General features: G+C 38.6%; 1 protein-coding gene across 2 annotated transcripts in view; it reads left to right on the top strand.

Moving 5' to 3' along the window:
- Positions 1–219: 219 nt before the first annotated feature.
- The window catches only part of LOC128647281 (bactericidal permeability-increasing protein), a 103341-nt gene continuing 79903 nt past the window's right edge, over positions 220–23657 (top strand). For both annotated transcript variants that reach the window (XM_053700126.1, XM_053700090.1), the window contains exons 1-2: positions 220–265; positions 3569–3674. In XM_053700126.1, coding sequence (XP_053556101.1) covers positions 3569–3674 — 106 coding nt within the window. In that variant the 5' untranslated portion in view covers positions 220–265. The remainder of the gene's footprint in view (positions 266–3568; positions 3675–23657) is intronic.

Genomic DNA, 23657 nt, shown 5'->3' with positions numbered 1-23657 from the left:
GCAAACAATGAAATATTAGTTGCCTGCTGTGCAGTTAGTGTGTTTTTTGGAAATGTGTTTATAGTTGTTTTTTTTTTTTAATTCTTCCTTGAAGAATCATTTCTTTTCTACTATTGGGGAATTTATGTTCTGGGGAAATTAATTTTGTTATATCTGTGCACCACATCTGTTATACTCTGGCCCTCCCTGGTTTCGTTTCCTTGTTTTTGTGATCTCATTTCTAGTTTTGTTTAACCCCGCACATTCTACTACTGCTTCAGATCAGGTAACTACACAATTTGTATTTATGTATGTAACTTCTAGAGCTGACAGTACAGTAAAGTTTACCTTATATTTAGACTAATGTAACTTCAAGGAGGAAGTGAAGAAAATAGTATATACATATATACAGTTCCTACTGTGCGGCCAGTATTTTTAGTATAGTAAATTTAAACTGTTAGTTTTTAATGTTACATAAGAGCAAATATCCTAATGTAAAACCTAGAAGTAATGCAATTACTGTAAGGTGATAACATTTTCAATCATTTGACATTTAAGTGACATTGTACAGGGATGTACTCTACTCACTTCTGTTGTATACTGAGTGTGTATATATATATATATATATACTGTATATCTATCTATCTATCTATCTATCTATCTATCTATCTATCTATATATATAGTAGACACACTCTATCATCCCGCAGCTCCAGAAAAAGGCAGAAATATATTTTCTTAAAAAAGCAGATCTTTATTTATCAAAAAAAGTTAAAAACCATGTAAATGACATGTAAAAACATGTAGAAATACATAATCCAGTTGCAGGCCTGCAGCAGGGTTTAGAACAGAATGCCAAACATGTTTCGGGCCAAGTCTCAGCCCTTGTTCACTGGCATATATATATATAGAGTATATATCTTTAAAGACACAAAGTGTATATCTCCGGGACACCATGAAGGAGAGTACAATTTTCTAGGTTACAAAAAATGTGAGAAAGAATTACCATTATCACGTCGCAATTGGCTGTTAAAAAGTATATACCTGTAGGATTGGTAGAGGGATAGTATATATAAGGAGTGTCCAACTATTTCAGAAAGAGGGGCCAGAGTAAAATTATTTTTGACTGCATAAAAGGTTAATCGCACTCCAGAAAGGCTACTTAAAATTTTACATTTTCTTGTCATATTTAAAAGCAGACACGGAAGGGATAGTGCAACATCATACGCCTTTTGCGCTGTTAGTGAGCGCTTAATCATAGAATCTTTGTCAGGACCTGTTGTCCCAATTGTTGCTTTCAGTAAAATGATTTTTCCCTCACAGCAGAGCCAAATTTTGAAAATATTTGTAATCAAAACAAAATCATATACATAAGCAAGTTTCAAAATGCCCATCCTTTGGCACAAGATACCTCATTACTTACACTTTCACATGAGCCACAGACCTGCTTATAAACACAGACCTGCTTATAAACACAGACCCGCTTATAAACACAGACCCAGGGACATCAGAATTCCCAGGAAGTTGACAATTCCAGAAATCAACAAACAAACTTTAACCCCCCCTCAGCTGCTCTGAAGATTCATACTGATAGGCACCCTGTGACTTAAATGAGGAGACAGCGATGAGCAGCGAGCAATAATAGCCAAAATCTCAACTTAAACATCACAAAACATCACAAAACATAAGCAGTGGTTCAGATATGTAAAAAGAAGTTGCCCTCAGGCTGCTATATAATATTAGGGTAAGATAAAGGAAGATGTATAACCATAGGAAGGAAAGAATAATGTATACTTACCTCTAGGACATGGGGATGGTATATTTGTGCATGTAGGACCACTAGGTTTTCTTAACCTGTGGTATATGTAACTGATGGGGTATCTGGAGCATTGGCAAGGGGTAAGCCAGAACTTGCCCTTTCATTTTTTTTTTTTTGTCCTGATGCAGCTTAGGTAAATATTTACTATATCACAGAAATCCGCGTTTTTTTCATTTCTACCCTGAAGCACATATAACAGACCAGATTTTATTGTCTATTTCGGTCAACTGCTTACTCAAATTGTCCAGCTGCCCTGTACTCAGGTAGGGAAATCCTTAGAATCTAGTCAGTTAGTGAGAAAGATTTGCAAAGGGACAATTAAATTAAAGTATTTTTCTCAACCCTATGAGGCCTATTTATCAAAGGTCTTGCGGACCTGATCCGACAGTGCGGATCAGGTCCACAAGACCTCACTGAATGCGGAGAGCAATACGCTCTCCGTATTCAGCATTGCACCAGCAGCTCACAAGAGCTGCTGGTGCAACGCCGCCCCCTGCAGACTTGCGGCCGCCAGCAGGGAGGTGTCAATCAACCCGATCGTACTCAATCGGGTTGAATTGTGGCGATTCCTGTCCACCTGCTCAGAGCAGCTCCATAACTTGAGTCTGAAGACTCGCCAGAAACACGGGCCCACAAGCTCCATACGGAGCTTGATAAATGGACCTCTGTATGTTTATTTTATAATGTTCTTGCTGGGAAGAAGAAGCAAGTTAACGTAGACACAAATTCACAGTTTTGAGAACTACAAAACCAATAATTTGTAATAATATTTTCTAAGTAGAAAAATTACCCAAATAATCTTATAGATACCACTGGGAGAGCATAACATTGTAAATGGATTAATGGAATTAATTTACTAATAATTTAAGCATTGCAGCCATGAATATACAGCCTCGTCCTCCATAATTAAAAATGAATCCTTATTTCAGGATGAGTAACATTTGGATTTACTGTATCTTAATTGGAAAACTGTATTTAGATAGATTTTTCTTTAAAAAAAGCATTTTATTGTTATAAAATACAATTTAAATAAAAATAAATAAATCTGATTTAAATAAAAAAATCTGATTTATTTTATTTAAAAAAAAAAGTCTTTTTATCAACTGCATATAAAAATGGGAAATGATAACCTCTAGGTCAAAATAATGGAAATGAAATGTATGTCTCAATGGCTAAACTCAAACAGCAGATCAGGACAGTTTAAATTATAAAAAGATTTTTTTGCTTGACCATACTTTACTCTAATTGTTGAGTTATCTTATCATATAAATTAAAGGGATACTTAAACCAACATTTTTCTTTCATGATTCTGATTGGTGGTTACATTTAGCCACCAATCAGCAAGCGCTACCCAGGTACTGAACCAAATATGGTCTGGATCCTAAACTTACATTCATGTTTTTCAAATAAATATACCAAGGGAACGAAGAAAAACTGATAATAGGAGTACATTAGAAAGTGGCTTAAAATTGCCTGCTCTATCTGAATCATGAAAGAAAAAAATTGGGTTTACTGTTCCAATAAAGCCACTACTGCTGGATGATTGTTGATATTAGCTATCCTTCAAATCTCTTGTTTCCATTCCTAAACCATTGTTTCTTTCCACCACAGATACTTAGAACAGGGCAAATATTTGGAAAGTCACATATGATATGGAGTCCTTTTTTCTAGAATTGTCTCATTTTACCCAATGTAGTTTGTCCTCTATCTTGTTGCTTTAATGTTTCTGTTTTCTGCTGCCACCCTCTGAATTCCTTTGCATCCCGTTCAGATGATGAAGCCATACCTGCTTCTGGTACTTTTGTTCCGTTTGTCTCACACTGAGAATGAGGACGCAGGAATAAAAGGGAGAATAACCCTGAAAGGATTTACATATGGTGAGTGTCTACAACTCCAGCTTTAGTGGCCTCACAAGTGAGGTTCTTGTTTTATAAAGGAGCATCTTGACAAAATAATATTTTGTAGGTTTTTATGTTTGGGGAGGGTGAAAGTTGCTACTTTTGCAGTTTGTGGTCTTATTGGTGGGTTATATCATCAGGAGTGTTTTGACCTTTAGCAGAGGTCCTCACCATGATGGGAAGTTCCCACTATGGATGAGGCAAATCTCAAGTTAGGGAGGTTGGAGCCCAGATGATCTTCCTTCAAGGGCATTGGTAGTTTGCAAAATGACCAGAGGCTGCAGCCCCTCCCAAAAATGCCACCATGTGATCAGCGACAACCCTTCCCTATGCTCTACCCAAAGCACTGTATACAGTATATTTCATACAAACTGAGCATTGTATACCCCTCTTGAATACCAATGGTACACAAGGACCAATGGCGTTAACTCCCACACAAACCCCCCCCAAAAATAAACATTGTGCCAGAAAAACTAAGCACAGTGGTTTAACCCCTTCTGCCAGTAAAACAGCAATCAACCATTTAGACCACTTGTGCCAGTAATGTTTATAGCAGCGGTTTAACTCCTTTTTAACAACTTCCATTTTTTCTCAATTTGATGCCAATAACATACAATTTTGTCAGTATTGAAGCAGAGGTTCTGTGACAATGAGAGATTTAACAAACGTTTAGCACCTTTGTGCCAATAAAACATAGAAAAGTGGTTTAACCCATCTGTGCCAGTAGCACAAACTGCAACTTAAAGGGACATTCTAGTGCAAATATTGCATCCTCTAATTAGGGGCTCCAACACTGTGAGATAGATTACGAGTGGAGCGCAAATTAACGTTACCGTTCAAGCATTAATTGTGCTAGAAATAAGCTTCTTGTGCTTGTCATGTTGCACTCATATTCTCATTTTCGCTAACCCTACATGAAAATATGAATATTTCACATTCCAATGTTCTGCACATAATATGTTCTATTTATTCATAAATACATATTTTTACATATATCTGATGTTTTTTTGGTACAATATTTATCTATAGCTATATATATACATGATTATATATAGGTATAGATATATATTTACAGTAATTACACAGTATAACACTTTATTAAATAGGAATATTGCATAAATATGCTTTTACATGTTTTCATCTTCTTAACTGCAATGGACTCCCAGAGGCGCAACTAGAAACCACAGGGCCCAGGGCCCCCACCCCCTCAAAAAAATGTGAATTTGATACATATAATTTTTTATTATTATTTATTTTTTAAATTTAACACAGAAAAAAAATGTGAATCAGATTACATGTCTGCAAAAGGAGGTACCCTGTGCCCACAGTCTGTGAGATGGTCTGGCCCCCTATTACTGTATATAGTAACACTGTTTAACCCACCAGTATTGTATATAGTGAGTTAGTGACACCGTCTGTAATCTGCCGGTGAGATGGCTGGCCTACTTTATAAAGTGACCACAGTAGTCTGTGACATGGTCCAGCCCCCCCGTACTGTATATAGTGGTACTGTATAGTGACACTGTTTACCCCCCGCCCCTCCATGCTGTAGTAACAAGGTCTGTAATTTGCTGGTTCCACAAACATACACACACATACATGCATAAATACACACACAGTCACATACATACATACACACATACAAACATACACACATATGCATGCATAAATACACACACACAGTCACATACATACATACACACATACATGCATACATAAATACACACACACAGTCACATACATACATACACACATACAAACATACACACATACATGCATAAATACACACACACAGTCACATAAATACATATACACATAAAAACATACACACATACATGCATAAATACACACATAGTCACATACATACATACACACACACACATAAACACCAATGGGTAAAACAGAAATACTAACCCCTGTAGTCAGAGACAAAGACACTAGTGAAGCATCACATAACACTTACATGATATCAGTGCAGGCAGTGTTAGGTCAACGTTTTTTTTTTTTAAGCTGGGCCCCCACCTTGGGGGCCCAGTCACAGTTGCGGACTCTGCACCCCCTGTAGTTTCGTTCCTGACTCGAATGCACTTTTATATATATATCTGTATATTTGCACAGACATATTTATGTGTTTGTATGTGTATATATGTCTGTAAAAAGATGTATATGTATGTATGTATGTCTATGTTAAAGCCATTTGCCTGAGACACCTGAGATCTCATATATTTGAGTCCTTATAACATTTGTGTGCTATATGTTTTTTGATTATTTTTTATTAGATATTGGTATTATGAGCGTAGCTGTACTTTGTAATGTATTTTCATGTGTTTTGTGCAATTATTATTATGTTTTGCCAAACAGTTATATAGAGCTCTGAAGTCACGGTAATCATTTTAGTCTAAATTGTGGTTGCGTTTACTTTCAATTTGTAATACCAGCGTCAAGCCCGACTAACGCAAACCCCCCGTGATAAACCCCCCATCCCTCGGGTGCAAACGTTTGCGCTCCCCTCCTAATCAGGCCCTGTGTGTTTAATCTCTGCAAAGTTGTCCCGTTTGGGAGTGGCATAGAACTGCTGGTCCCAAGGAAGAGAAACGGGTGAGCCTATTAGCAGGAGCAGTCGCATTATCATACCAATCTATTTTCAGATCAGCAGCTACAGTGCTTGCTGCGCAGAATGGAAGTTTAACTAAGTTTTTACCCCATTTTTGTGATTTGAACACATAGGGCTAGTTTACAAGTGAAGCTCTAATTTATTGTTCGCCTGTTTACAGGCGAGTGATAAATAACCAGCCATTACAAGTGGCTGGTTATTGCTTTAAGGAAGGCTGTTGCTGGTATAGTAGACACAGCATACCCAGCAGGTACTGTTGGTGAGACTGTCACAGGATACCAGCTATGTACAGCAGGCACAGGTATCAAGCAAGACTGTGTTTCTTTCAATAACAAAGTGAGCATACACAGGTATCAGGTAATTATGTTTGGTCTCTGAAGCAAGGTGAGCATACACAGGTATCAGGTAATTATGTTTGGTCTCTGTAGCAAGGTGAGTATACACAGGTATCAGGTGAGTATGTTTGGTCTCTGAAGCAAGGTAAGCATATACAGGTATCAGGTAAGTATGTTTAGTCTCTGAAGCATAATGAGCATACTCAGGTATCAGGTAAGTATGTTTGGACTCTGAAGCAAGGTGAGCATACACAGGTATCAGGTAAGTATATTTGGTCTCCGAAACAAGGTGAGCATACACAGGTATCAGGTAAGTATGTTTGGTATCTGAAGCAAGGTAAGCATATACAGATATCAGGTAAGTATGTTTAGTCTCTGAAGCAAGGTGAGCATACACAGGTATCAGGTAAGTATATTTGGTCTCTGAAGCAAGGTGAGCATACACAGGTATCAGGTAAGTATATTTGGTCTCTGAAACAAGGTGAGCATACACAGGTATCAGGTAAGTATGTTTGGTATCTGAAGCAAGGTAAGCATATACAGATATCAGGTAAGTATGTTTAGTCTCTGAAGCAAGGTGAGCATACATACTAGAATAAGTGCTAAAAAAAGTCACAAATGTACAGGAAAATATATAACATAAAATAAAAAGTACAAGTGATCTTAAAAATGAATTAGCATGTTATCACTTTCCAGAGCTCTACGTATTAGGCTCAATACAAATCTCTCCGGATAATTGCAACTTTCTTCAACAAATGATAAAACAATATAAAAGTCACTTGGGGTGGATTGTCTTTGTTAAAGGGATACTAAACCCAATATTTTTTTCTTTCCTGATTCAGATAGAGCATACAATTTTAAACAACTTTCTAATTTACTCCTATGATTATTTTTTCTTTGTTCTTTTGCTATCTTTATTTGAAAAAGCAGGAATGTAAGTTTAAGAGCCGGCCCTTTTTTGGCTCAGCACCTGGGTAGCGCTTGCTGATTGGTGGCTAAATGTAGCAAACCAATCAGCAAGCTCTACCCAGGTGCTGAAACAAAAATAGACTGTCTCCTAACCTTATGTTTCTGCTTTTTCAAATAAGAATAGCAAGAGAACGAAGAAAATGTCATAATAGATGTAAATTAGATAGTTGCTTAAAATTGCTTGCTCTATCTGAATCATGAAAGAAAAAAAATTGGGTTTAGTATCCCTTTAAACAGACACCTATTGTTTGGGATCAAGCTGTTTACAAATGTGCCGTATTTGCTCTGGTTACAAATGTATCAGAAGTCTATCCCAGTGTTCTGTTCCAAATTTACCAACCCCTCCTTGTGACGTAAACGTGTCACCTTAGGAGATTAAAGTCAAGATAAAGACAGATATTTAAAGACACAAAGACACAATAAAAGGATGTATGGGAAATTAACTCTAACATATATGCTAATTCATTTGTAAGATCATTTGTACTTTTTATACATTCTAGATAGTTTATTAAAAGTTTTGCCAACAGCACAAATAGAGAAGAGTACATTTTGCATATCTTAGGTAATGTAGTTAGCAGTTTTGGGCTTTATATGTTAACTTTTGTTGGTTCTTTTGTGTTTAATTTTTCTTTTTTTTTAACTGTATAATGCAAAAACACTAAATAAATAATGAATACAACTATTTCTATTTTCATTTATAAGGAGTCTGGATAAAGACATCCATTTAAAGGGACAGTCAACCATATAATTGTTATTGTTTTAAAAGATAGATAATCCCTTTATTACCCATTCCCCAGTTTTGCATAACCAACACAGTTATATTAATGTACTTTTTACCTTTGTGATTATCTGTCCTTGTATCTAGGAACCTTCTTCCAGCCCCCTGATCACATGACTGTGACTGTTTATTATCTATTGTCTTGCAGTTAGCATTGTTTTGTGCTAGATCTTAAATAACCCCCTGTGCCTGAACACAGTGTAATCTATATGGCCCACGTGTACTTTCTGTCTCTTTGTGTTGAAAAGAGATTTAAAAAGCATGTGATAAGAGGCAGCCTTCAAATGCTTAGAAATTAGCATATGAGTCTGTTTAGGTTTAGTTTAAACTAAGAATACCAAGAGAAAAAAGCAAATTTGATGATAAAAGTAAATTGGAAAGTTGATTAAAATTAAAAGTCCTATCTGAATAATGAAAGTTTAATTTATACTTGACTGTCCCTTTAATTATACCCCAAAAAATGCAAATAGTGACTCCAAAATGTATAGTGTACTAGTAAACTAGTAAGCTTATTTTCTGGGACTAGTAGCATCTTGCAATAATTTTAAACCACTGATATTGTCTGGGCACATTTAATTTTTACCCCCCCCCCCCCTCGGAAAAACTTCTGCAGTCACCTATGGTATTGTTTATCCTGATTCTAGACTAAAGCCGTTTAAAATTTAAAAAGCATATCTTTTGAAATAAAAAAACGGCTAGATTACGAGTTGTGCGTTAGGGTAAAAAAGCAGCGTTAAGAGGTCCTAACGCTGCTTTTTTACGGCCGCTGGTATTACGAGTCTTGCAGGTTTAGGGGCACCGCACACTTTTTTGGCCTTAACGCAAATCAACTTACGTAAATTTCGTAAAGTCTTTTTTCAATGGGACTTCCATAGCGCCGGTATTACAAGTTTGTCCTGGGAGGCCAAAAAGTGAGCGGTACACCCTCTACCGCCAAGATTCGTAACGCATTTTAAAGTCAGTAGTTATGAGTTTTCCACTACAAAGCTGTGGCATAAAACTCATAACTAAAGTGCTAAAAAGTACACTAACACCCATAAACTACCTATTAACCCCTGAACCGGGGCCCTCCCGCATCGCAAACACTAAAATAAAATTATTAACGCCTAATCTGCCGCTCCCGACACCACCACCACTATAATAAACATATTAACCCCTGAACCGCCGCACTCCCGCCTCGCAAACACTAGTTAAATATTATTAACCCCTAATCTGCCGCCCCTAACATCGCCGCCTCCTACATTATACTTATTAACCTCTAATCTGCCGCTCCGGACATCGCCGTCACCGACATTATACCTATTAACCCCTAATCTGCTGCCCCCAACATCGCCACCACCTACCTACATTTATTAACTCCAATCTGCCGCCCCCAACGTCGCCGCCACTATTCTAAATTTATTAACCCTTTAAACCTAAGTCTAACCCTAACACCCCCTAACTTAAATATAATTTAAATAAACCTAAATAAAATTACTATCATTAACTAAATAATTCCTATTTAAAACTAAATACCTATAAAATAAACCCTAAGCTAGCTACAATATAACTAATAGTTACATTGTAGCTAGCTTAGGGTTTATTTTTATTTTACAGGAAAGTTTGTATTTATTTTAACTAGGTAGAATAGTTACTAAATAGTTATTAACTATTTACTAACTACCTAACTAAAATAAATCCAAAAGTACCTGTAAAATGAAACCTAACCTAAGTTAAACTAACACCTAACACTACACTACAATTAAATAACTTACCTAAATTAAATAAAATTAAATAAATTAAATACAATTAGCTAAATTACAAAAAAGAAAATAAAAAACAAAATTTATGCTTACCTGATAAATTTCTTTCTTTTGCGATGTACCGAGTCCACGGTTTCATCCTTACTTGTGGGATATTATCCTTCCCTACAGGAAGTGGCAAAGAGAGCACCCACAGCAGAGATGTCTATATAGCTCCCCCCTTAACTCCACCCCCAAGTCATTCGACCGAAGGCTTAGGAAGAAAAAGGAGAAACTATAAGGTGCAGAGGTGACTGAAGTTTTCAATAAAAAATATTATCTGTTTTGAATAGACAGGGCGGGCCGTGGACTCGGTACATCGCAAAAGAAAGAAATTTATCAGGTAAGCATACATTTTGTTTTCTTTTGCAAGATGTACCGAGTCCACGGTTTCATCCTTACTTGTGGGATACCAATGTCAAAGCTTTAGGACACGGATGAAGGGAGGGACAAGACAGGAACCTAAACGGAAGGCACCACTGCTTGCAGAACCTTTCTCCCAAAAATAGCCTCCGAAGAAGCAAAAGTATTAAATCTGTAAAATTTGGAAAAGGTATGAAGCGAAGACCAAGTCGCAGCCTTACAAATTTTTTTCAACAGAAGCATCATTCTTAAAAGCCCATGTGGAAGCCACCGCTCTAGTAGAGTGAGCTGTAACCCGGCTGCTCTCCAGCAGTCTCATATGCCAAACGGATGATGCTTTTCAGCCAAAAGGAAAGAGAGGTAGCCGTAGCCTTTTGACCTCTACGCTTTCCAGAATAGACAACAAACAAAGAAGATGTTTAACGGAGATCTTTGGTTGCTTGCAAATAAAACTTCAGAGCACGAACCACGTCCAAGTTGTGCAACAGACGTTCCTTCTTAGAAGAAGGATTAGGACACAGAGAAGGAACAACAATTTCCTGATTGATATTCCTGTTAGTAACAACCTTAGGAAGGAATCCAGGTTTGGTACGCAAAACCACTTTATCAGCATGGAAAACAAGATAAGGCGAGTCGCATTGTAATGAAGATAGTTCAGAAACTCTTTGAGCTGAAGAGATAGCAACTAGAAACAGAACTTTCCAAGATAGAAGCTTAATATCTATGGAATACATGGGTTCAAACGGAACCCCTTGAAGACCTTTAAGAACTAAGTTCAGACTCCATGGCGGAGCAACAGGTTTAAACACAGGCTTGATTCTAACTAAAGCCTGACAGAACGACTGAACATCTGGAACATCTGCCAGACGTTTGTGCAGTAGAATTGATAAAGTAGATATCTGTCCCTTTAAGGAACTAGCTGATAACCCCTTCTCCAATCCTTCTTGGAGAAAGGACAAAATCCTATGAATCCTGATCTTACTCCATGAGTAGCCTTTGGATTCGCACAATAAAGATATTTACGCCATATATTGTGATAAATTTTCCTGGTGACAGGCTTTTGAGCCTGAATCAAGGTATCTATGACCGACTCAGAGAAGCCCCGCTTGGATAAAATCAAGCGTTCAATCTCCAAGCAGTCAGCTGCAGAGAAACTAGATTTGGATGCTGGAATGGACCTTGAATCAGAAGGTCCTGTCTCAGTGGCAGAGTCCATGGTGGAAGAGATGACATGTCCACCAGGTCTGCATACCAAGTCCTGCGTGGCCAAAATCACTAAAGCTCTCTCCTGTTTGATTCTGGCAATCAAACGAGGAAGGAGAGGAAATGGTGGAAACACATAAGCCAGGGTAAACGACCAGGGTACTGCTAGAGTATCTATCAGTACTGCCTGAGGATCCCTTGACCTGGACCCGTAACAAGGAAGTTTGGCGTTCTGACGAGACGCCATCAGATCCAATTCTGGTGTGCCCCATTGCTGAATCAATTGTGCAAACACTTCCGGATGGAGTTCCCACTCCCCCGGATGAAAAGTCTGACGACTTAGAAAATCCGCTTCCCAGTTCTCCACTCCTGGGATATAGATTGCTAATAGATGCAAGAGTGAGTCTCTGCCCATTGAATTATTTTGGTAACCTCTATCATCGCTAGAGAACTCTTTGTTCCCCCTTGATGATTGATATATGCTACAGTTGTGATATTGTCCGACTGGAATCTTATGAATCTGGCCGACGCCAGCTGAGGCCACGCCTGAAGCGTGTTGAATATCGCTCTCAGTTCTAGAATATTTATCGGGAGGAGAGCCGCTTCCTGAGTCCACAATCCCTGTGCTTTCAGGGAATTCCAGACTGCACCCCAGCCCAATAGGCTGGCGTCCGTCGTCACTATGACCCATGCTGGCCTGCCGGAAACACATTCCCTTGGACAGATGATCCTGTGATAACCACCAAAGAAGAGAGTCTATGGTCTCTTGGTCCAGATTTATCCGAGGAGATAAATCTGCATAATCCCCATTCCACTGTTTGAGCATGCAAAGTTGCAGTGGTCTGAGATGCAAACGAGCAAACGGAACTATGTCCATTGCCGCTACCATTAAACCAATTACCTCCATACACTAAGCCACTGAAGGCCGAGGAATGGAATGAAGAGCTCAGCAGATGGATAAAATCTTTGATTTCCTGACCTCCATCATAAAAATCTTCATGTCCACTGAATTTATCAGAGTTCCCAGAAATGGAACTCTTGTGAGAGGGATAAGTGAACTCTTTTGCACGTTCACCTTCCACCCGTGAGATCTTAGAAAAGCCAACACGATGTCTGTGTGAGACTTGGCTAATTGGTAAGTTGACGCCTGGATTAAGATATCGTCCAGATAAGGCACCACAGCTATGCCCCGCGGCCTTAGAACCGCCAGAAGGGACCCTAGCACCTTTGTGAAAGTTCTGGGAGCCGTGGCCAAGCCGAAGGGAAGAGCCACATACTGGTAATGCTTGTCCAGAAAGGCGAACCTGAGGAACTGGTGATGATCTTTGTGGATAGGAATGTGTAGATACGCATCCTTTAAGTCCACGGTGGTCATATATTGACCCTCCTGGATCATTGGCAAAATAGTCCGAATGGTCTCCATCTTGAAGGATGGGACTCTGAGGAATTTGTTTAGGATCTTGAGATCCAAAATTGGTCTGAAAGTTCCCTCTTTTTTGGGAACCACAAACAGATTGGAGTAGAACCCTTGCCCCTGTTCTGTATACTCCCATGGAATATAGGTCTTCTACGCAGCGTAAGAATGCCTCTCTTTTTTTACAGACAATTGAGAAAGATGGAATCTCCCCCTTGGGGGAGAATCTTTGAAATCTAGAAGATACCCCTGGGTTACTAGATTCCCCTCTTGCTTCACAGCAGAGGAAGAGGGAGAGGGACCACCTTTGAAGTTTTGAAAGGAACGAAAATGATTTTGTTTAGTCCTCATCTTATTCATCTTATCCTGAGGAAGGGCATGGCCTTTCCCTCCAGTGATGTCTGAAATGATCTCTTTCAGTTCAGGTCCGAATAATGTCTTACCCTTGAAAGGGATGGATAAAAGCTTAGCTTTTGATGACACATCAGCAGACCAGGACTTAAGCCATAACGCTCTGTGCGCTAAAATGGCAAAACCTGAATTATTTGCCGCTAATTTAGCCAATTGAAAAGCGGCATCTGTAATGAAAGAATTAGTTAGCTTGAGAGCCCTAATTCTATCTAGAATATCCTCTAATGGAGTCTCAACCTGAAGAGCCTCTTCCAGAGCCTCAAACCAAAAGGACGCTGCAGTAGTTACAGGAACAATGCACGCTATAGGTTGGAGAAGAAAACCTTGATGAACAAATATTTTCTTCAGGAGATTCTCTAATTTTTTATCCATAGGATCTTTGAAAGCACAACTGTCCTCAATAGGTATAGCTGTATGCTTAGCCAGGGTAGAAATAGCTCCCTCCACTTTAGGGACCGTCTGCCACGAGTCCCGCACGGTGTCTGATATAGGAAAAATTTTCTTAAAAGTAGGAGTGGGAGTGAACGGAATACCTGGTCTATCCCACTCCTTAGTAACAATTTCCGAAATCCTCTTAGGGACTGGAAACAACATCAGTGTAGGCAGGAACCTCTAGGAATTTGTCCATTTTACACAATTTCTCTGGAACTACAATAGGGTCACAATCATCCAGAGTCACTAAAACCTTTCTGAGCAATAAGCGGAGGTGTTCTAGTTTAAATTTAAAAGCCGTCATATCTGAATCTGTCTGAGGGAACATATTTCCTAAGTCAGAAACCTCTCCCTCAGCCAGCAAATCTCTCACTTCAGAACATTGTGAGGGTACAACAGATATAGCTAATAAAGCATCAGAGGGCTCAGTGTTTGTTCTCACACCAGACCTACTGCGCTTCCTCTGCAACCCAAGCAGCTTAGATAAAACCTCAGTGAGGGAAGTATTCATAACTGCGGCCATATCCTGCAGGGTGAAAGAATTAGACGCACTAGAAGTACTTGGCGTCGCTTGTGCGGGCATTAACGGTTGTGACACTTGGGGAGAATTAGATGGTATAACCTGATTCTCTTCTGACTGAGAATCATCCTGCGACATACTTTTAGTAGCTAAAATATGTTCTTTACAATTTATTGACCTTTCAGTGCATGAGGGACACATTCTAAGTGGAGGTTCCACAATGGCTTCTAAACATATTAAACATTGACTTTCCTCAATGTCATACATGTTGAACAGGCTAGTAATGACTACAAACAAGCGTGAAAACACTTTATTTAGTGAAAAAAATAACAATCTTAAAAAACGGTACTGTGCCTTTAAGAGAAAAAAAGCATACACATTCTGCAAAACAGCCTAAACATGCACCAAATTTTTCAAGATTTTGTATGTAGACACACAATAGGTAGTTAAGATTGCAGCACAATTTTTTTTAACAATTAACCCCTTAACTTCCAAACCGGATCGAAAATAGGCCGAAATCTGGAAACAGAACCTCAGCACCTTGCCACAGCCCTGCTGTGGCCCTACCTGCCCTCAGGGATCGAAAGTGTGGGGTAAAAGCTTCGATTTGGCCCAAAACATACGCCAGGGCCCTCAGGAGTTATGTGCTGCTTGTTGTACAAAACTAAGTGCGCAACTGAGGCGCAAAAATAGGCCCCGCCCATCTCACTCGATGTTCCCTGAGCCTTAAAGAACTGCACCAGAGTGGTTATAACTAGCCATGTGGGTTCCAAGACCCTAAAAATAAGCCATGTGTGTCCTGATAAAGTTGCCCAAAATGTTTATTGCCCACAAAAAACGTTAAAGCACTCCCATTCAAAAAACGTTTGCACACAAACATTTTACATTCAGTGTCAACCATATATGTAATTGGCCCCATAAGCAAGCTAAGTAATGCCCTTCTTTTTAGCTCTATGATTACTGCTTACCCTTACCCTCATGGGGATACTGTCAGCCTTTCTGAAATACACAGTCTCTGCAGAAAAAATGACTGAACATACCTCATTGCTGTATAGCAAGAAACCGATCCTCACACTGAAGTTTTCCTGTACTCCTCAGCCTCTGTGGGAACAGCAATGGACCTTAGTTACAAATGCTAAGATCATCATCCTCCAGGCAGCAGTCTTCATCCATCTGCTGCCTGAGAGTAAATAGTACACACCGGTACCATTTAAAATAACAAACTCTTGCTTGAAGAAATGAAAAAACTAATATTTTATCACCTCTTTCACTTTACCCTTCCTGCTTAGAGCTGGCAAAGAGAATGACTGGGGGGTGGAGTTAAGGGGGGAGCTATATAGACAGCTCTGCTGTGGGTGCTCTCTTTGCCACTCCCTGTAGGGAAGGATAATATCCCACAAGTAAGGATGAAACCGTAGACTCGGTACATCTTGCAAAAGAAAACAAATTACAAGATATTTAAACTAATTACACCTAATCTAAGTGACCTATCAAAATACCCCCCCCCCCAAAAAAAAAACCTAAAAAAAAAACCTAGCCTAAACTAAACTATCAATAGCCCTTAAAAGGGCATTGCCCCAAAGAAATCAGCTCTTTTAGCTGTAAAAAAAAATACAAACAACCCCCCCAACAGTAAAACCCACCACCCACACAACCAACCCCCCAAATAAAACCCTAACTAAAAAAACTTAAGCTCCCCATTGCCCTGAAAAGGGCATTTGGATGGGCATTGCCCTTAAAAGGGCATTTAGCTCTATTGCTGCCCAAAGCCCTAACCTTAAAATAAAACCCACCCAATACACCCTTAAAAAATCCTAACACTAACCCCCAAAGATCTACTTACCGGGAGGGGAGAAGTCTTCATCCAAGCGGCAAGATGTCCTCAAGGAAGCCGGCAGAAGTGGTCCTCCAGATGGGCAGAAGTGGTCCTCCAGACGGGCAGAAGTCTTCACCAAGACGGCATCTTCTATCTTCATCCTTCCGACGCGGAGCGGGTCCATCTTCAAGACATCCGGCGCAGAGCATCCTCTTCCGACGACGACTACCCGACGAATGAAGGTTAATCATGGCCATGGAACACACACACTCTGACTTAGACCTCAAATGCAAACCTGGAACAGACTGGCTTTACCTAGTGCTATCCAATCCAATCCACCAGGCACTCTACCCACCCTGACTCCACCCACTGTCTCCTGATCCTGGATATAGATTACTCAATTATGAGATATGTAAATTACTGCGCTATATTTTGCTGGCATGTGATTTAACCCATTGGTGCCAACCGTGCCAATAACAGATATTGTTTAACCTTTCTAAGTTTTTAACACACAGATGTCTAATTTAGAAGTGGAACACTATTTTGCATGAGATTTGTAGTGTGATTTGTAATTAAGTGAAACCGATACCTTGTTTATACTGCAAGAATCTGTGCCCTCATATTACAAGATCAGAATATCAAGTAAACCATGTTTCCCATTAAGAAGAAGCCTATCATTTTCATGTTAAACAAATGCAAATAAACACTACTATGGCCCTTCAACAGGTCTATCCCTTACAATACAGTGGTTTACATTGATACCTTTGTACAGTGTGAAATGACAATAGCAATTGACATGTGTGAAATTAACCTTTTCATTTCCAAAATAATAGAAAAACATGTGAATAAATTGTTTATTCATTTGAGCTGGGGCATTGTGGTTTTACAGTGCATGTGTGTATGATGTGCTATTTATATACATTATACAGTACATTTTGTTCTTTAAACATTTTTTCAAACTTTCACCTAGCACCAATACCAGCGCTGCTTAAGTCAGCGGTGAGCTGGTTATACGTGCTGGTGCACAATTTCCCCATAGACATCAATGAGGAGAGCAGGCTGAGAAAAAGTCTAACACCTGCAATAAAGCATGCTTATACTACTGCTGAGACCAAAGACCTCTGCTGTGATACTTATATACAGTATATGCTCTCTTGTTCCTGGACATTCCACACCAACAGTACCCGCTGGGTTCTGTGCTTGCTGAAAGACTTGTGCTTAAAGTTTTTATTGTAAAGACTTTCTCTGGTTAAATATTGACCTCAATTTGATTTATCTGTTTTCTGCACTATTTTTTTTTAGTAAAGTTTATTCAAGAAAAGACTTTCTTTGTTTTGGTTTTCCATTCCTGCATGCTGAGTTCCAGACACCTCCCTCCTTCTCACAACTGTGCTAAAGAGGGAGAAAATTTCAGTACCGATGGTTTATGATGAGTAATTGTCATAATCCCAATGTTGGGGAGAGTTTCCAGTTGGAAGCTCCCATGTTATATTTACTAATTCCAGGTGTCAAATTTCCATTATTTTTCATGTTATTGTGAGTAGATAGGGTTACCACCCAGTCGGGATTTTACCGTCAATGCTGTTATATTTAAGGTCCAGGTTAAAGTTGAAAATGAAGAATAAATATAGAAATAAAGAAGCTATCATGTGGAAACACATTCTATGTGTTTTAGAATCTTATTGTAAATCAATGATTACTTAATATCAGTCCTAGCTGCTTTAGTGCCTACTTTATGCTGTATAACTATTTATGCAAATTAATGCTAATAAGCATGGCCGGTATTTTTTTCCAGAAAAGGTGGCAGCCCTATGACTGAATGTCATGCTTATGGGATAGGAGAGAGCAATTTCCCATAAAGGTTGGGAGGTAAAGGTTTGTAGGCTATGATGTTAAACTTCTCATGCTGTCATATTTCCATTCTGATAAGACGTTTGTTAGGGCTGGATTTTTTTATTAGTCAATGCAGGTGCCCAGAGGAACCATCTTTCAGAGTGTAACTTCCTGATAAGTCACATGACAAACTGACTTCCTGTCATCTTACATTTTTTGTCCAGACAGAAAATATAGTGAGGAATAGATAAGCTCTTCTTAAGCAATAATACATTTGCATGTTGTTGGTTCAGTGACGGCTCGTGGGTTATTCAAATGGGGGTTAACAATACATGAACTGGGGCTAATTACCACCTAGCAAGTATTATATAATTGGTTGCAACTATAGTAGTGGAGATAGAGCAATACAGCAGTATTCATATTATCTGTATAGGTGGTGGCTTTAACAGGCAACAACAGCTACTTCAAATTACAAAATAAAGGTAAAGGAGCTAACTCCAGTGAGTAAAATGAATCATTGGAAACAGGTGTTTCCAATTATCCATTTTACTCACTGGAGTTAGCTCATTTACCTTTATTTTGAAAAGTTTACAATATACTGTTCCTTTAATCTTGAAAATGAAAACTGGAGGGACAGTTTAAAAACACTCTAACATTATAAAATGTCCCTCTGTAGCATATTGGGAGGGCTTGGAAATTTATCATTTGTTTTTTATAAAAGTAAAGGTACAGAACATCAGCAGAGGCACAAAAGGTTGTTTCTTGTCCTCAGCCACAATTCTCCTTAGTCTAAATTCAATTGTAATACAGACCACTGATGTATTTGTATGGAGCTAATAGCTCATGTAGTTGTAAATGTTGACAAGTTTGACTGATAGTTGTGAATAGATAGAGTGACAGTGTACAGCACCCCTCAGAACACAAACTCAGAGATTGGCAATGAGTGCATATCTTGCAATTAAAAAGTTGAAAGGAGCCTTTTTATAAACACTGTTTAAAGGGACAGTCTACCATAGAATTGTTATTGTTTTAAAAGATCTATAATCCCTTTATTACCCATTCCCCAGTTTTGCATAACCAACACAGTTATATTAATATACTTTTTTTTTTTTTTTTTTAAATTTCCTTTACTGTTGAAAGAATAATACAGAACAGTCAGCGGAAAAATAATACTGCCCAAATGAAAAACATGACATAAATCAATAAGTACAAGCTGGATACTGCGATTCTATTACATTTTGTCTCTATCATTGAAAATATAGAACATTTGTTCAGTATGATGCCAAATAATCCTCCCAAAGGAATCTCATATTACCATAGAAGTCTAGTTGTTGGAATTGAGCGTAGTGGTATCTCTCTAGATTCAATAGTTGCGTAATATGCTCTTTCCACTCAGATATCGTAGGGACCTGCTGTTTTTTTCCACAATCGTGGTATCAGTTGTTTAGCCCCATTTATCATGACGTATACTAATTTTAATCTCAGTTTACATTTCAGTTTAGGGGGAAAACTAAAAAGAAAAAACAACGGATCTATCTCCATCTTATAAGATATACATTTTTCTATTTCTCTGCCAATTTCTACCCAGAATGTCCTGATATATGGACAATTCCACCAAATGTGGGTCATTGATCCTACCTCACCACAACCCCTCCACATGTATTTTCCACATTAGTGTATATTTTTGAAAGCCTAAGCGGAGTTACTATACAGTAATCTCACATTCATTTCAGTAATAGTTATAGAAGGAGAGGTCCTTCCCATATTTATAAAGATTTTTTCCCATTCTTTAGGTGAAATTTATCTCTGTAACTCAGATTCCCATGCCTTGCAGTAGGCTGGCAATGATCTAGAGTGATGGGCTATTAATAAGTGATATAACAGTGATAGACCTCCTCTGGTAGGGGATTGAGAGTGACAGGTGCTTTCAAACACAGTAAGGGGTCTAAGTAATTTAAGTTTCTGTGGGTTGCAAAATATAAAATGTGACAATTGTTGCCGAATGTACCAATCATTTGCTAATAGAGGATTCAATTCCAGTATTTCCTCCTCCGACTTTAATTTGCCTTCACGTATAAGTGTAAAAATAGGGATAAGTGAGTTAATAGTGAATGAAGCCTCCCTCACAGGTTGACGTCCTATGGGGATCTCAGGGTTACTTAAAATTGGTGTAAGTGGAGAGGGGTTTGAGGAAATACCCGTACTCTTATTAGAGATATCATCCCAGATTTTTAGTGTCTCTGTCATAATGCGGGGCAGTGTCTTGTTAATATTCCTATGTATTTTAGTAGTCCAACATATCCCGCCTATATAAGAGCAGTTAGCTAGCTGTTGCTCCAATTTGACCCACTCCTTATGTTCCCCATGTTTACACCAGTCTATAACTCGGGTAAGGATAGCCGCTTGTCTGTAGTAAGTTAGGATGGGACACTCAGTCCCCCCATTTTTTCTGTTTCGGTACATAATTTTTTTGGCTATTCGTGGCCTTTTATTTTGCCAAATGTATGTATTAATCATGGTTTTGCATGGTATTCAGGTACGATTGTGGAATTGGAATGGGGAGTGTTTGAAATTTATAAAGAATTTTTGGTAGGCTAGTCATTTTGAATGCCTCCATCCTTCCCAACCAGGATAAACTTTTGTTTTCCCAGCTACGTAATTCTTGCTGGAGTTCCTCCAGGAAATGTTGGAAATTTTGTTGGAACAAAAGCTGCTGATTATGTGATATCTGAACCCCTAAATACTATATAGATGAATTTTGTATGTGATAGTGATACTTTTGTGCAATTTCTTGCATTTCTATGTCAGGGGTATGTACTCCTAACATCTCTGATTTTGTGGGGTTAATTTTAAACCCAGAGAGTTCACTATATATATCCAACTCGGCATTTAATGCTACCATGGACTGTAATGGGGATGTAAGCGATAATATGATGTCATCAGCATATAATGCCTGTTTGTATTGAATATCTTGGACCATAATACCTTTTATTTTCGAGTTGTTTCGGATCGCTGCTGCTAGAATTTCAATTGTCAGCACGAACAAAATGGGCGACAATGGGCAGCCCTGTCTGGTTCCGTTATTCATCCAGATCTTGTTGGAAAGGGAGTCATTTAATTTAATTTTGGCCGTAGGAACATTATATAGTGTAAATATTTTGTTTATAAAGCCTTCACCCATGCCAAATCTTATTAATGTACTTTTTAAAAAGGCCCAGTTTAGCCTATCAAAGGCCTTTTCTGCATCCATTGCCAGAAAGACAGCTGGGATGTTGTGTGATTGTGCGTATTCCATCAAATTAAAATTTTTTATGGTATTGTCTCTCGCTTCTCTATGGGGGATAAAGCCAACTTCATTTGTATGTATAAGTTTCGGGAGAATTTTATTTATCCGGAGGGCTAGAATCTTCGCATATAATTTTACGTCCACATTCAAAAGGGAGATTGGCCTATAGCTTTGGGGTTCATCTGAAGGCTTCCCTGGCTTTGGGACTACTGTTATATGGGCTTCTAACATGTTTGGGGGGAATGGGTTGCGAGCATTTACTTTATTAAAAATCTCCAATAGGTGGGGAATTAGCAGTGGAGCAAGAGTTTTATAGTATAAGACGGAAAAGCCGTATGGGCCGGGGCTTTTACCTGGATTGAGATCGTAAATCGCCGCCTTTACCTCTTCCGAGGTGATCGGGGCTTCTAGGTCTGCTGCTTGATCCTCATCCAGCATAGGAAGAGGGATCTCCTTCAAATAATTTTGTATGACTGGAACATCACTTGGCCTATCTATTGTACAAGGAATATTGTATAGCTGCGTATAATACTTCTCCAATTGTGTGAGAATGTCTTTGGTAGAATGGACTTTTTTGTTTTTAGCTGCTTTTATTTCATGCACAAAAGATTTAAATTTCTTAATTTTGAGGGCCCTCGCTAGCAGTTTACCTGCCCTATTGCCTTCATAGAAAAAGCGTTGCTTAAATTTCGATGTAGTGGCTGCGTGTTCCTGTAATAATAAATCATGAAGGGCCTTTTTAGTGCTTTGGAGTAGTTGTTGTACAGATTGGTCATCCTGATTCTGTCTATGCTTGTGTTCTAAATCTGATAGTTTTGAGGTGAGATCTAGATACTTCTGTCTTGCTATTTTTTTAAATTGTGCTTTTCTTTTAATAAATTCCCATCTCATGAAACACTTGTGCGCTTCCCAAACTGTAATGGGGTCTGTGTCATCAGAAGAGTTAAATATAAAGTATTCTTGCAATGCTTCTTGTGTTTTAGTAAGTTGCAAATCCCCTCTCAATAAAGAGTCATCCATTTTCCAGATATATGGGGCAACTGGGGTATGGGGCCATATAATGTCAAAGAATACTGCCGAATGGTCCGACCATACTGTGTGCATGATCCCTGCGTTCTTAATGTGTTCCAAACCTATCTGGTTGGTAAGCAAATAGTCAAGTCGGCTATACATCTTATTTGGGGAAGAAAAAAAAGGGTATTCCCTTTTATCCAGGTTAAGTAACCTCCAAATATCGTAAAATTATAATCCGTCAACAATTTCCATAAATGCTTGAGTGTACGCCTAGATGTGCTGGGGTTTGGGTTGGAACTGTCCACTTCTGGATATATGGGGATGTTAAGATCCCCCCCAATAAAAACTAGCCCTTTAGCTATGTCCAATATACGTCGAAACGTTTTTTTATAAAAGGGAAGTTGTTGGGTATTGGGCGCATATACATTAATTAAAGTCACTGGCCTCCTGTACAGCAGTCCAAAAACCCCTAAAAAACGGCCATCAGTATCATTGTGTGTTTGAATATGGTGAAAGGGAATGGACTTATGTAACAGAATGCTCACTCCACATCTGTGGAAATGCCTGTTGTAATGAGAGCTCATATACCGTGGCTCATGTGAGCGTCTAAAGTGCGTCTCCTGCAGGAATAAAATATCTCCTTTTCTTTTATGAAAGTCAGACATTGCCACAGACCTTTTAACTGGTGAGTTTAAACCCCTAACGTTTTGTGTAATAAATTTAAGTATTCTATTTGGGGCAGACATTGGCAATTACCATGAAAAATGTCTCATATAATATCCAGCTCTATACAGTATTATTTCCATACCTTGACAGCTAATTTGTAAACCATACAAACCTCTTAGGAAATTCACATACAAATTCAAACAGGAATAAAACACATTTAACACAAACAAAAACAAAGAATCAATGCCTCTCCTATCTCCGGAGATGGGCATACGGACCATGTAGAACCACAGATCCAAATTCTAGAGGGGATCAGACTGTATTAATACAATTTGCAGTGTATCTTATTACTTAACAATTTAAAGCAAGAGGTTATCCCCCTTCCCCCCCCCCCCCCCATCCCATAGCTAGATATAAAGTAAATACACATATACTCTGTGTTAGGCCAAAAACTATACCCTTTTCGATTTAAACTTACACAGTTACCTGCATTTTAGGGTGAGAGAAAACAATAACAAAGCAATATA

This window comes from Bombina bombina, chromosome 1, assembly GCF_027579735.1.
Source record: "Bombina bombina isolate aBomBom1 chromosome 1, aBomBom1.pri, whole genome shotgun sequence".
Taxonomy (NCBI): domain Eukaryota; kingdom Metazoa; phylum Chordata; class Amphibia; order Anura; family Bombinatoridae; genus Bombina; species Bombina bombina.
Note: the sequence above shows the minus strand (reverse complement) of the source record. Positions and strands in the feature narration are given on the sequence as shown.